Source organism: Anser anser, assembly GCF_964211835.1.
Source record: "Anser anser genome assembly, chromosome: 19".
NCBI classification, from domain to species: domain Eukaryota; kingdom Metazoa; phylum Chordata; class Aves; order Anseriformes; family Anatidae; genus Anser; species Anser anser.
The window spans coordinates 9,245,143-9,257,702 of record NC_139740.1 but is presented as its reverse complement, the minus strand read 5'-3'; the positions used below and the strand labels follow the sequence as shown (position 1 = coordinate 9,257,702).

The 12,560-nt window shown below is 39.5% G+C and overlaps 2 protein-coding genes across 12 annotated transcripts in view; one reads left to right on the top strand and one right to left on the bottom strand.

The window, feature by feature from the left end:
• MBTD1 (mbt domain containing 1) overlaps positions 1–9,116 on the top strand; it is a 35,338-nt gene extending 26,222 nt beyond the window's left edge. For 8 of the 11 annotated variants that reach the window (XR_014574003.1, XM_083805238.1, XM_083805237.1 and 5 more), the window contains 2 exons: positions 1,571–1,762; positions 5,121–9,116. Coding sequence is in view for 10 of the 11 variants with exons in the window: in XM_083805238.1 (XP_083661364.1) it covers positions 1,571–1,762; positions 5,121–5,239 (311 nt within the window). In the remaining variant the exon portion in view is untranslated. The remainder of the gene's footprint in view (positions 1–1,570; positions 1,763–5,120) is intronic. The other 3 variants (XM_083805243.1, XM_083805235.1, XM_083805242.1) reach the window with 1 other exon arrangement.
• Positions 9,117–9,530: 414 nt separating this feature from the next.
• Positions 9,531–12,363, bottom strand: LOC310884055 (nucleoside diphosphate kinase). Its single transcript, XM_083805257.1, has 5 exons — positions 12,118–12,363; positions 11,683–11,815; positions 11,089–11,190; positions 10,203–10,315; positions 9,531–9,780 (listed from the first exon to the last, which is right to left on the bottom strand). Exons 2-5 carry the CDS (start codon positions 11,809–11,811, stop codon positions 9,663–9,665), a joined length of 462 nt encoding a protein of 153 aa, XP_083661383.1. The 5' UTR covers positions 11,812–11,815; positions 12,118–12,363; the 3' UTR covers positions 9,531–9,662.
• Positions 12,364–12,560: the final 197 nt, after the last annotated feature.

The following is a 12,560-nucleotide window of genomic DNA, read 5'->3' as shown; positions in this document are numbered from 1 at the left end:
TTTCTTTTGTGGTCTTTCTAACTTCTGGCCAGTCTTATCTCAAAGTATGAATTTTGATGATTTCCATGATACTGCCAGTGCTGTCATCAGAGACTTCCAAAGGTGGATTTCTAAGGATTATCAAGTGCCTTTGGCCACTGGTCCTAGATAAAGAATAGGTGTGAGAGGAAAATAAGGTAAGGTAAAATTTCATAAAAATACAGCTTTAAACACAGTGAGGGAGAAAAGACTCTCATATAGTTCAAACGCTCAATTGTAAAGTACAAGGTGAACTAACTGCCTCTGAGAAAATCCTCGTATAAAACATGGAACAGTGGGTCTATAGACAGCTGCTGATGTATCTTAAAGTAATTTGGTTTAAATCAGAATAGTTATTAAATATTTTTTTCAGGGAATCAATTAATCTTGAGGTTACTGGAAAAAAAAATCGTCGGACAAGTTTGAGCTAAAATAAGAAATCACCTGTCACCAACCTCCCTTATTTCAGATCTTTAAATCTTTGACCAGTAGATGATGTATTGAAATAAGCTGCATCCACTGATTTTTGTTCCATCACAGATCTAGCTATAAGGGAAGAGGCCCTTGGACTGGGACAGGAAAAAAAAAGATACCTGAGTAGGACCTGAAGCTAAACTGAGTTATGCCTGTTCCAACTTCCTGCTATCTAAAAAGCTCAGTTGGGGTCCCCACACTGAAGTCTTCTAGTAAGAAAAATGTATGTGTGATACCTTGAGCTTATGCATAGTCTCATTACCTTTTTACTTTAAGGGCTAGGCTTTTGTTAATGATATGGTCTTTATTTGACAGTGCTGAGAATACTTAAGCATTACCAACCATAATTTTGATATAGCTGAAAGTAGTGGAGATGATGTATTAAAGTGTTTGCATCCCTGATATTGTAATGAGAGGTTTCCTCAGTCACGGAATCAGAGTGTCTCCTAGGTAACATAGGAGGAACAGATTCACAACTGGCATGGAAAATGGTTTCGTAACATTTTTTCATGAAAGCAACGCTTAATAATTTGAAGGAATTTTAGAAGAAATTTTCTAAACACAAAAATGCTCATCAATGCTTGTAAGGCACTATAAAAATGGTAAGCAGCATTCTAAAGTAATCATGAGTATATGTTTTTAAACCTAGGCTTTAGGAGAGGATAAATCTTGTCTCGACTGGATTTATTTCCCAAGAACCATATTTCCTATCTCTGCTAGGTACACACACACAAACAACTACAGTTTCAAACTGTATGACTTGGGTGTCTGACCAGAGGATTGTATTGTGACTGTGTGGTGTAGCTGCAGCAGTAGGAATTTACAGCAGTTGTATTTCGTTGTTAAGGTGATGTGCTTAGAGTCCTACCAAGCAGTCTCTAGAATTCAGTAAGTAAAAATGTGGTGGTTGAGAAATGGAAGAATATTCCCACTAATAAGGGAATGGTACCATTGTATATGAAGGCCCTTGTTTTCCAGAATCTGTGAATATGAAGCAGAGGCATTTCTCAGTTGAAGAGTCTGAGTTACCTAATGCACTTTAACCCAAGCGTTTATTTTAGTTTGACTTGATGTTTAGAGAGGAAGATACCAGTTGGGAAGAAACCTGTCAGTTTGTCCAGCCTACCCATGGCAGGTGGGGTGCGGAGGAGCTTCTCTGGTGATGACGAGTTGACTCCTCCTCCATATCGAACCTTTCCTGCACAGACAGCCCCGGAGGCCTTCCGGCCTCCCAGGACTAGCCAAGATTTCAGTCCCAGCCTCAAAACAGGTAACTAGACATGTCAGCCTTGCTTACTGCAGAGGGAAGTGATGGACAGGGTGGGGAACTGAGCATGGGCTAGCATGGAACATGCTGACTCATCGATATTTTTTTTCTCTTTCTTTTTTTAAATTTTGTTTTTATTTTTAATTCCCCCACCCCACCCTTAGAGAGCTTTTCATTCTCACTGATGCACCACATCACTGAATTAATCATAGGAAAGAAGTACTCTAATTGTTTGAGAATTTCATAGCAGTCCAACTGAAGGTTATTGAGGCACAGAGGAGCTCTGCAAAGTTTTAAAATACAGAAGTGCATTCCGTTAAACTTAACTGAATGGCAGTGTGTTTTGGGAATATTTGACAGCAGGAAGTTAGTGTGCATCATCTTTTGTAGAGAAAATAGCAGTACGTAGTAGATGAGGAGTGATTTTTGCCTCTGTGTCAGAAAAAGACAGTTATCTGAGAAAAGATGCATAGAATGGAGATGTTAGTTGACATTTTTTGAGTTACTGATATAGGGATTATATCTGAAATGAGTTTGTCCTTTAAGATGAGTCTTTTTCCCTGTTTTTGCTATAAAATCTGTTTGGTTGAAATATCAGTGGTATAATTATGCATCTATATGAGTGAGCAGAGAAAAACACTAAAATCATCAGTGATATTGAGGAAGCATATTAAAATTTTGAGCTTATTTAAGGATAGCTTGTGTAATGTAATCAATCTTTTGATTATAGATTACTGTACAAGATCTGGTAGTTATTCCTTTCATCTTTTCTTAATATGTATGGAAGTATAGCAGATAAACTAATTATCGCTAACTAATACAGTGCAGCGGTATAATTCATCAGACAAACCAGATTGTGCTCTATGTGCAGGACAGTTGCCAGGTTAATACATATAGCTTCGAATTTCCTTGATTTACTGTTTTTAAAACTTCCTTTAGTCTGATTATGCTGCAGTGTTGCCACTTTTCATTGACTGCAGAGTACATCCAGAACAGTTCCTTTGTCCATGTGGTATCTTTCTGTGGAATGGGACGCTATAACCCACATGCCTTTTCAAGGCTCGGAGGACAAATCTCGACTCCCTTCTGTGTACACCTCAATTTTTCTCAGTAACTGACATACACCAGAGTAGCAAGCTGAAATAAAAAGAAACGTCTCTTTTCTCTTTTGCATCAAGGGTGCTGTAAGCCTGGTGTAGGAGAGAGGATTTCTGGATTGTGTTTTTGCACAACTTGTCTTCTCTTACTGCAAATCTACAGCTCAAGTGTTTATTTAGTGCACAGATGTGCACAGGCTGAGTTTTGTGTGTCATTAGATCTCTGAATTCCTACAAAACCCTGGTGTTCTTTGGGTTTGGGGACCTGATGCTTTCCGTTAACATCTTCAGGAATTTTTCAGATGCCAAAGTTCTGAATTTTGAAGTGTTGAGACAAAATGAGTTTTGTGGTGTAGCCTTGTTGTAGACCAAAGGTGTTTAAATAGAAACCAGAAGGACCACACCTTTTAAGTCTGGGGAAGAGGGAGGTATACCCCAACAACATGTAAGCTCAAAACACATTTGAGGTTAGCCATAATTAATAAATTGCATATCTATTCTGTAACATTTAACACTGCCTTATGTTTTAGTAGCCATAGCTAGGATGTAGGCGCTTTGCAGGAAATACCTATATGGCTTTGAATGAAAATAGTGGAAGATTACTGACAAGACAGATACCTACTGTAAAACTTCTTGTCTATCAGAGAATTTGGTAAGATTCGCTAAATGTCTTCTTCCCCTTTCCTACTGCCACATGTTGGAGAAGGTTTCAGTAGTACTTTATCTCATTTACAGTACAAAGTGCTTTTGTTCTCTAGCAAAGTTGTGCTGCTTCTTTAGAATGTAGATGAGTACTTTGTCTCTTTGAGTCATATGAAATGATCCTTAAGCACTGAAATGCAATTGTAGAACAGCTTCACTTTAAAAAGAGCCAGTAGCCAGTGTTTTGGAGGAGACTGCTCTGAGAGACTCACCCTATTTCTTGTGTACAGATAGACCATCGCTCCATGCTGTATTGATGTTTTGGGTGTAGCCTTTGCTTAAGGTACTAGCAGCATACCCAAGTATACAACTGTGTGTCTTGCAATTTAAACAGCACTTTTGTTGTCTCCACAGACCAGAGCTCTTGATGAGAGCTGGACATAATGCAGGGAGAAGTGTTGTTGGTTTTGTTTGTTAGTCTTTTAAGGCAAGAGATTTTGGGCTATATAGGTGGTGAGAGGGCATCTGTTAAATAAATGAGGAGAGCTTGCATTATGCTGCAACTTCTGGACTTCTTTTAATATCTTCATTTTCAAATTTTATTTTTATTTAGCACGAGTGTTTCCAATATGGAAGATGACATAGAAAAATAATAAAAGAATTATCAAATGGCTTGTAAGTTATAGCAGGGCTACAAATAGTAAGAGGTTATGGAATTTATTTTTAGCTTCACTGCATAATATTTCTGCATTTCAAGATACATCGATGTGCATATAAACTTTATATTCAGTAATCATAAACTTTAGTAGTCTTCTCATTCATTTGGTCACAGCAAATCATTTTTTATTGTATAATCAACCCTTTAATGTGGGTACTGCACCTTTAATGAAAGTACTGGCATACTTTGTTTTCAGTGTTCTTTTCATTGTGCTCATATTTCGATAATTACCACTGCCCATTAATGAAACTGGAGAAGTAATTGTGACATTATTGCTATTCATAACATTGTTCTTTCTGTGTCTCAGATCTCATTTCTATTTTCTTTATACAAAAGAAAGGGGAGAAGATTACAACTACTAAAAATGTCTTGAATGAAACCTGGGATCTTAAAAATTTAATGATATATTGAGAAATCTTTATCAATGTTTTTTCGTGTCTTGTGTAGACTGCTTACAGTAATCAGGCAAGTAATGTGATTCAGAGATTGTAAATGGCAAGTAGTTCATTGTAACTAGGCTAAAGACTAAATTGGAAGTAGACAGTAAACAAAAAAGTAAGCAGTAAAAAAAGAGTTCTTCTTAGCAACATTTTGTTGCCCTCTTAAACCACAGTTTTAAAATAGTAAATTCTTGGAAGAAAAATTATATAGAGAATATATTATTGTAAATTGCTCATTCAGATATATTAATATTAGAGCATAACTTAAGGTTCAGTGTAAGGTCAGAAAGGATCTGTTTTCTGTGGGATATTGCATGTTAAAAGAACAACTGCTAAAATGCAGAATGTAAGAAAATGGGAAATCTTGAGTCTGTTCCCAATTTAAATTATATTAAGTAAATTTAAGATAAAGTTGTACTTCTTTTGAATGTTACAGATCTTTAATGTTCGTCTTTTGTTTTTAGTGTCTTCATTGCAGCTGAAGGAGGAGTTGCTAGATGGAGAAGAATATAGCTTCCTTCAAGGAGCATCAGATCAGGAAAGCAACGGATCTGCCAGTTACTACATTAAACAAGAACCATAAGGCAGCTCAGAAAAGTGAGGAGCAGAGTATTGGTGATAGGAAAAGAGCCTTTCTCCAAGACTGACTGATCTCGTTCCCACTTTGATGGTACAGTTTGGATGACTGTACCTGGGGCACTTTGCTAACTGTAGATGAGTTAGACTCAGTTCAGAATTTTTTGGAAGGGCGGGGAAACTATTTTAGTGAAAAAAAGATTTTTCAATTTATTAAAAACAAGAATGGACACTTTTGTGTTGTATTTGAAGCTTTTGAAAGAATTTTGTAATATTTTCAAGTTCAGATTTATTGTGCATTGTTAACAAGAACTGAAAATCTAATTTTTTTGGTAAGATTAAAGTTTAATTAGCACGATTGTGGGAAGCGGTTGGAGGAAGATATAGTTGCAAGTACAGATGAACTGTCATGACAAATGAACCTTTTTGGTACAAGTTGGGAGACTTACAGACTCTTGCGAACTGCACTGGTCACGCCTCTGTTTTCTTATGGTGAAAATAAGGCATTTAAGCTCTGATTTAGAGGCATAAATTGTACATGGAAGATAGTCCTGTAAAGCTCTACTCAGTGAGTAGCCCCAGTTGCAATGGAGCCATCACGTGAAGGAGGTTTTTAACTTTTCAAGATGTTTTTATTTAGTTTTAAACGCTTTTTTTTATATAAGACGTTTTGTAATTTTAAAAAGTTCCTTAGGGTCTGAATCAGTGCCCATTAATATCAGTAGCCTTGTCTTCAGTGACTGCAGTGGGCATTGGATTGGGACTATAAAGCTTCTGTCTGTACGTGGATGTGTGTAGTCTTGGAATGCTCCAGCAACTGTTTACAGAGCCCTACGCCAAACTGGAACTTCAGAAAATTCCCACATTTGGCAGATTAAGTTTAGTCTGAATTTAGGCTAAAGAAACTTACTTAGTAACTCAGGCCTTCCCTTGGGAGTGGGAAGGAACTTCAGAGTATTCTTCTGATTATTTTTTTTCCATTCAGAAAGACCTAGATGTTTCCTTGCCATCTTAAATATTTATTTCTGAACATTCAAAACTGATGTTCCATGTGATTTCAGTTGAGCTAAAATGAGCCAAGCATTGCAAATTTAAAAAAAAAAAAAGTTCACTCGTGCACAGCCTGCAGTGTTCCTTTCTTGCTGCAGCAGTGTAATGTGGAAGTTGAGATTTGAAAAGTATATAAATAATATACAATCTAGCATGTAATTCACAAACTGGATTTGTTTATTGCCTGGAATCTTTGTGTCAAGTATCCCATTAACCCCACCTGTTTAACTGTCCAGCGGTTTTAAAGGCAAATGTCATGCAGAAGGGTGAAAATGACTAATAGTAAAATACAAAGTACTTTTGCGTGAACTCTTAATTATTTGGATTTTCTTTCCATATTTTTAAACTTTGTATGTTTATTTAGATGGCTTCATTTATGGAGTTGATTAGTAAAGTTATTTATCAGCCCTGCAGAGCTGTGACTGGAAAAATGTGCATCAAGAGCTTTAGCTTTTACCAGTAAGGTTCATTAACTAAACTCTCAGGAATTAATTGCATATGTTCTATAAGTGCTTCTGGGTCTTAGTAGGTCCCCTTCAGAGCAGTACAATGATCATCTGACTCTTGACTATAAGTTAGGGCTTAAAAAAAAATAACTTTTTTGTTCCTACAGTCTAAGAAATGCTTTAAGGATATCAACCCACAGAGCCCCAGGAGACCATTTTTTTGTATATTGTTGTTTGAATTTAAAAAAAAAAAAGTGCATAGAAAGTTGAAAACCAGCAATTTGATTATTTTCTAAAATATTGCTCTAACTTTGGGTACATAGTATTGGTAATATGCACAGGTTTACCTCATTCTATGCAAGAGGGGTTAAGTATGTAAAGTTTTGTATTTACTACTGGAATTTTAAAACGTCCCGTATAGCGTAGGAATGTCTGGAATTTTCTTCTCCCTTACTAGTGAAATTTCTTTAATACTGACCCCCTTTTAACAGCTTATTACATTAACAGAATCTGGTTATCAGACTATTAAGTTTCTGTAACTTCAGGTGGTAAAGACACTTTTGCTCTCTAAAATAGCCACAGTGAAGGGACTTTATCACGGTTGGTAGACTTCAAATACGTTCTCTCAGATTCTGACCCACATGTGACATTTCTTTTAAACAGCCTGGATTGGAGAAGTAGGATTAGAGACCATTGTTAATGACACTTTGGTGAGCCTTGATTTTTATTTTCCTGTGCTCTCCATTTATTCTGCTGTAAAATCCAGTTCTGCAAGCATTGATTTGGTTTGGTAAGTACATCACTATTCAATTTTATTATGATTATTATTTTTGTTTTATTTTTTTAATGTGACAACTTGCAAATTGTCACAGCTGGAATGAGGTTGGCACAGTCTTGCATTCTTCTCTCATCGATAGCTTCTGAATACAGTAGAAAAACTTGCATTAATTTGTGTTTCATAATGTGAAAATTTGGGCTATAATGAGCAAGGTATATTGCTAAGCCAGGAAACCTGGAACCTTGGACTTCTGTATATTGCCCAGACTCAGAACTTGGTTTCCCCGTCTGATTTTTGAGCTATAGTCTTCAAATGTGAAGAGGCAAAAATAGCACTTAACGTGAACACACTTCCTGTGTTGGAAGAATAACAGAATCAGATTTGAAGTCTGTCAGTCTTTATAATGTTCTTTAAAAACAGGTATACTTTTAATGAAAACACTAAAGTACAGGAGTTGACTTGCATTCTCAGATACAGGTGACTTCGCTAGGAGTTGCTTGTTGAGACTTATGGATGAAATCTCTCCTCTGTTTCTGAATTCAGAATATACCCATGTTGTTTGTCAAGTATAGTGAAATCTGTCCTAAGCAGACCATGTAAGGAATTAATTGAAGTCATTTGTTCAGGATAGGCTTAAGGAAAGCCTGAGCAAAATTCTATGGGTATTGAGAATGGATTCCCCAAAAAGTGGGTTACAGATTGGCTATGGTATCCATAGTACAGGCTTCACTGTATTTGTAAAGCATTCGTTAGTAACATGGCTGTAGGTATTTTTTTATTTTCACTTTAAGCCATGTTACTTGGCTAACGGAAGAGCAGTGTTAGACATCTGAAATCTTCAATGGGGTCAAACTTCACTATTTGGCATAGCAGATTTTTTTTTTAACCATAAGGTAGCACAAGTTACGCACCTTTGCAGCTGCCCTTCTGTTGCTCAAAATCTTTCTGCTGATCTGTTATTTTAAATACAACTCTTTAACCGTTTCCTTGCTGCATCTGAGGAAAGCTAAAGCAGTTATCAATTCTTTGTTCTACGGATACTAACACGGGTTTCAGTGTTTGTTTGTTTTTTATGATTGTTGTTTTATGTGATGTGAATACCCTCTCCCGTCAATATTTGTACGATGGTGCTAATATATTTGGTAACAATCCTTTATTGGGAAGGGATTTTAAAAAAACTGTGATTTAAACTGAATTTTTCTTCCTTTTAATTTTCATATTTAAAAGAAAAAGCCACAGCCATTTATACAAAAGGTATCAGCTCTGGCCCCCGGGAAAATGTTGGGGCGGGAATCAAGATTAAACAGATAGGGGTTTTTACATCATTTCTGTATGTATTTGATATATAAATCAATATCTGTACAAATTTAATCTTTTATTTTCTTGGTAATTTGTGTGGTCGATGAGAGAGTATTAAAACTTTCTCATGCAATGTACATAACTAAGTGAAAAAATGCTTTTGGAGAAATTAATGTTCCTTTCATTTTTATGATACCGCAGATTTTCAGCATGGATGTGAAAAGCATTAAAATTATAACTTTGTGTACAAGATGAAAATAATTCACTAAATTTGCCTTTTTTTTACACAAAATAAAAATGTTAAAAATCTCTTCCTGTATGTTGTTTTCTTAAAGGGGAAGGGGGTACTAGATAAGCATCTAATACAGTGCAAGCTTAGTACTCGGCCTTGTATTTCACAGCTAATATAAATAGTTGTGCAAGGGGATAGAAATCGTGTCATGGGATAATGTCACTCTTTTCAGTGTAGTTCCATGCTCGAAGTAGCTCCCCCACCCCTTCCCTCTGCAAGTTGGCTTTGGACTGCAACTGAAGGTATTTCAGTAGCCTGCAAAGCAACATTGCAGTGAACGGTCACTGAAGTTTTATGCTCGTATACCTGTATAGGGAAATCTGTATTTTAACACCACTCCACCTTCTGCACAGGGAAAATACTGAAATATTCATTCCACTTTACTGAGTAGTTCAGTAGGACAAGTCTTTCATAGTAAATGTACCACAAGGAGTTAGTTTGTATCATCCTTTTATTTGATAGTGCTGAAAAATGACTAAGCTAACCGTGGTGATAATTGCTCCCAGATCAATAGCTGGAATGAGATGACACGTTAAGAAGGCACAATTCCTTGTGGAAGCTCATTTCACTCATAGATCCAGTCATGTGCACAAGACTTGAAGTCAATGAGCTCTGCAGGTTTAAACCACAGGTTGATCTCCTTCTGAGCACTTTCTACCGAGTCACTGCCATGAATGATGTTTCTGTGGAAGAAGACAAACATTGTTTCATAGGAGAGAGAAAAAAGTCTAGCAACCTAGTAGTTCACCAAATGGAAAAACTTGGATGAAGCACCAAGAGCTGCAGGGCTAATATGTCAGCTACCGTATTTAAACAGCCCCACTCTAAGAGCTAATTAAGCCTAGCAGGGGGCGACTAGGGCTATTTGACTACAACAGCCAATGCCACTGACTGATCTTACATGAAGCTCTGATGAGTAGCTGATGAGTACTTCAAAAAATAAAGTGTTTTGTACCAAGCCATTTTCCTAAGTAGCTGTTATGAAATGCAACCTGCAAATAAAAAAGAATCAGACTAGCGTATCTATCAGTAATTTGACTTTCTTGAAGAAAAGACTACCACCATTAAGTTTAATCTCTATCAATAACAAACTGAGCACACAAACCTTCCTACTTGAATGCAGAAGTCACCACGGATGGTACCAGGCTTTGAGTCTGCTGGGTTGGTTTCCCCTAGCATTACTCTACCAGTTTTAACCACGTTGAGACCTTCCCATACCTTCAGTGACAAAAAACAAGAAAAAGACAAGACAAACCAAAGCTATTAATTCTTGCTTACACCAAATTTCAAAGATTAATCTTTAGTAATAATTTACATTTTGTAAAGAAGTGAGGGTTTTATCTCAAAAAAAAAAAAGTCTAGATTCTCTCCTTAGCTTGTTTAAAAAGGGGGAAAAAACATCTAGGAAAAACCTTTTTTTTAAATAAGAAATTCCAGTTTATCAGCACTGTCATTCCAGTTAAGTGAGACTCTTTTAACAAGCCTTAAAAGTACTTGATATGTAAAGCCAACCTTAAAACACTTCTCTTTTGTTAGAAAATGAACAACCCAAAGACTTGCAGGAATGTGTAGTTAAACGTATGTGTTCTAGTCACAACAGAAGGAGATGCTTCTAGGGCAGTTTTATTGTTCTGGGGAAAGCATAAAGAATGACACAGAAGATGGATATCTGTGGAAGAAAGCAGTAACTAAACTTCTCTCCCTTCCCCCCCCCCCCCAATAGAAGGTTCTTTTGGGCAGAAATGAAGCTGTCAAGAATTTTCAAGTATTTTAACGAGCATTGTAAACATGCACATTTTCCTTCTTTTTAATAAAAAAATTACACTAAACTGTCTTAATTGTATTAGTATCAGAACTGAGTAGTTTTGTAGTGTTCCTGTAACAATCAGTACATCTTACTATTTTAAAATAATTTGTAGTGTGGGACACACATATTCAAGAAAGCAGTTTCTAAAAAAAACAAAACAAAACAAAAAAAAAAAGCCACATACCATCGCCACAATAGGTCCAGAGTTCATGTATTTAACCAAACCAGGGTAGAATGGTCGATCTTTCAGGTCAATGTAATGTTGTTTGAGAAGGTCTTCAGAGGCCTTTAAAAGAGCAGATGTAACATTAAATATATTGCTTTCAAAATACCATAACACAAAAGATGTTACTACTGTTAGGAGATGAGTTCCTGCTATAAAATTAAAGGAGTGCAGGATGGGGGGCGGGGGGTTAGGGGCTTCAGTGTTTCAAGTGGGCAAGATTACTTTTGTGCATTACAGTAACCCTCGGCAACAAGCTGTGGGCAAGGTGTCTGATGGATGTTGTTGGCTACAACCTTTCAGTCAAGGTCACTTCGGCTCACTGGGGCTGCATTAAGCTAGCAGAGCCCTTTCCTCAGGGAAGGGAAGAAAGAGCTCGGATGTTCGTGGCTGGTAGAAGGCTCGGCCTGACGGGCATCCAGCTCTTGTCCAGATTCCCATTGTAATATGAGAACGGCAGCATAAGAAAATTATAGCATAGGAAAATTGTACCTTTACCTATTCTGGCAGCTGAAAGAAGGCATTTAGAAGCGAGCCGGCAGCGCGGGGACTTACGTGCACGAACTTCATGGCGACCAGGCGGAATCCCTTCTGCTCGAAGCGCTTGATGATCTCCCCCACCAGCCCCCGCTGGACGCCGTCGGGCTTGATGGCGATGAAGGTGCGCTCGCAGTTGGCAGCCATGGCGCTGCGGGACACGAACACACCCCCACACGTACAGCCCCGCACTTACACACACCCCCGTGCCGAGGGGCGGCTCAAGGTCGGCCGGCAGCCGGCAGCCCCACGTCCATGGCGGCGCCCTGCCCGCCCCGCCCGGGCCCACGTGGCGCCGGGCCCGCTCCCGTCCCTCATCCCCTTCCCCTCCGCCGCCACCGGGGCCGAGGCGAGACGAACCCCCCCGAGCCCCCCGTGAGGCGCCGGGTGCCGGCACGGCGCATCCCGCCCCCCCTCCGGCCTCCCCTGACGGAGGGCCCGGCCGCCGCCTACCTCCCCGCAGCCTCCCGCTCCGCAGCCGCCGCAGGAAGAGGAGGAGGAGGCGGGCGGGCAGCTCCTCCTCCCCACACGGCCGCCCCGCGGCGCTTAGGGGCGGGCCCGGCAGGGCTGGGGGCTCGTCTGCGCCTGCCGCCTGCCGCCGCCAGCCCCTGCCCGCTGAGGGGAGGCCGGGCCGGGCCGCTGAGGGGAAGCCGGGAAGCCGCCGGGCCTCGCGGTGGCCGCGCTGCCTCAGCGCCTGGCCGCCCGCCCGGGAGGGAGGCAGCTGGCGGGGCCTCGCTGTGCCAGCCGGAGGCACCCGGCCTCCTCCAGAGCTGCCCTCGAAGCCCCTCAAGGTTCCCGCTGCCCCTCCTGCCCCAACTCTTCCCCCCCCCAGGGGTGCAGAACCGAGCTGACACGAGCATGGGGCTGTAAATTGAACGCTTGGTAAACAGCGGCTA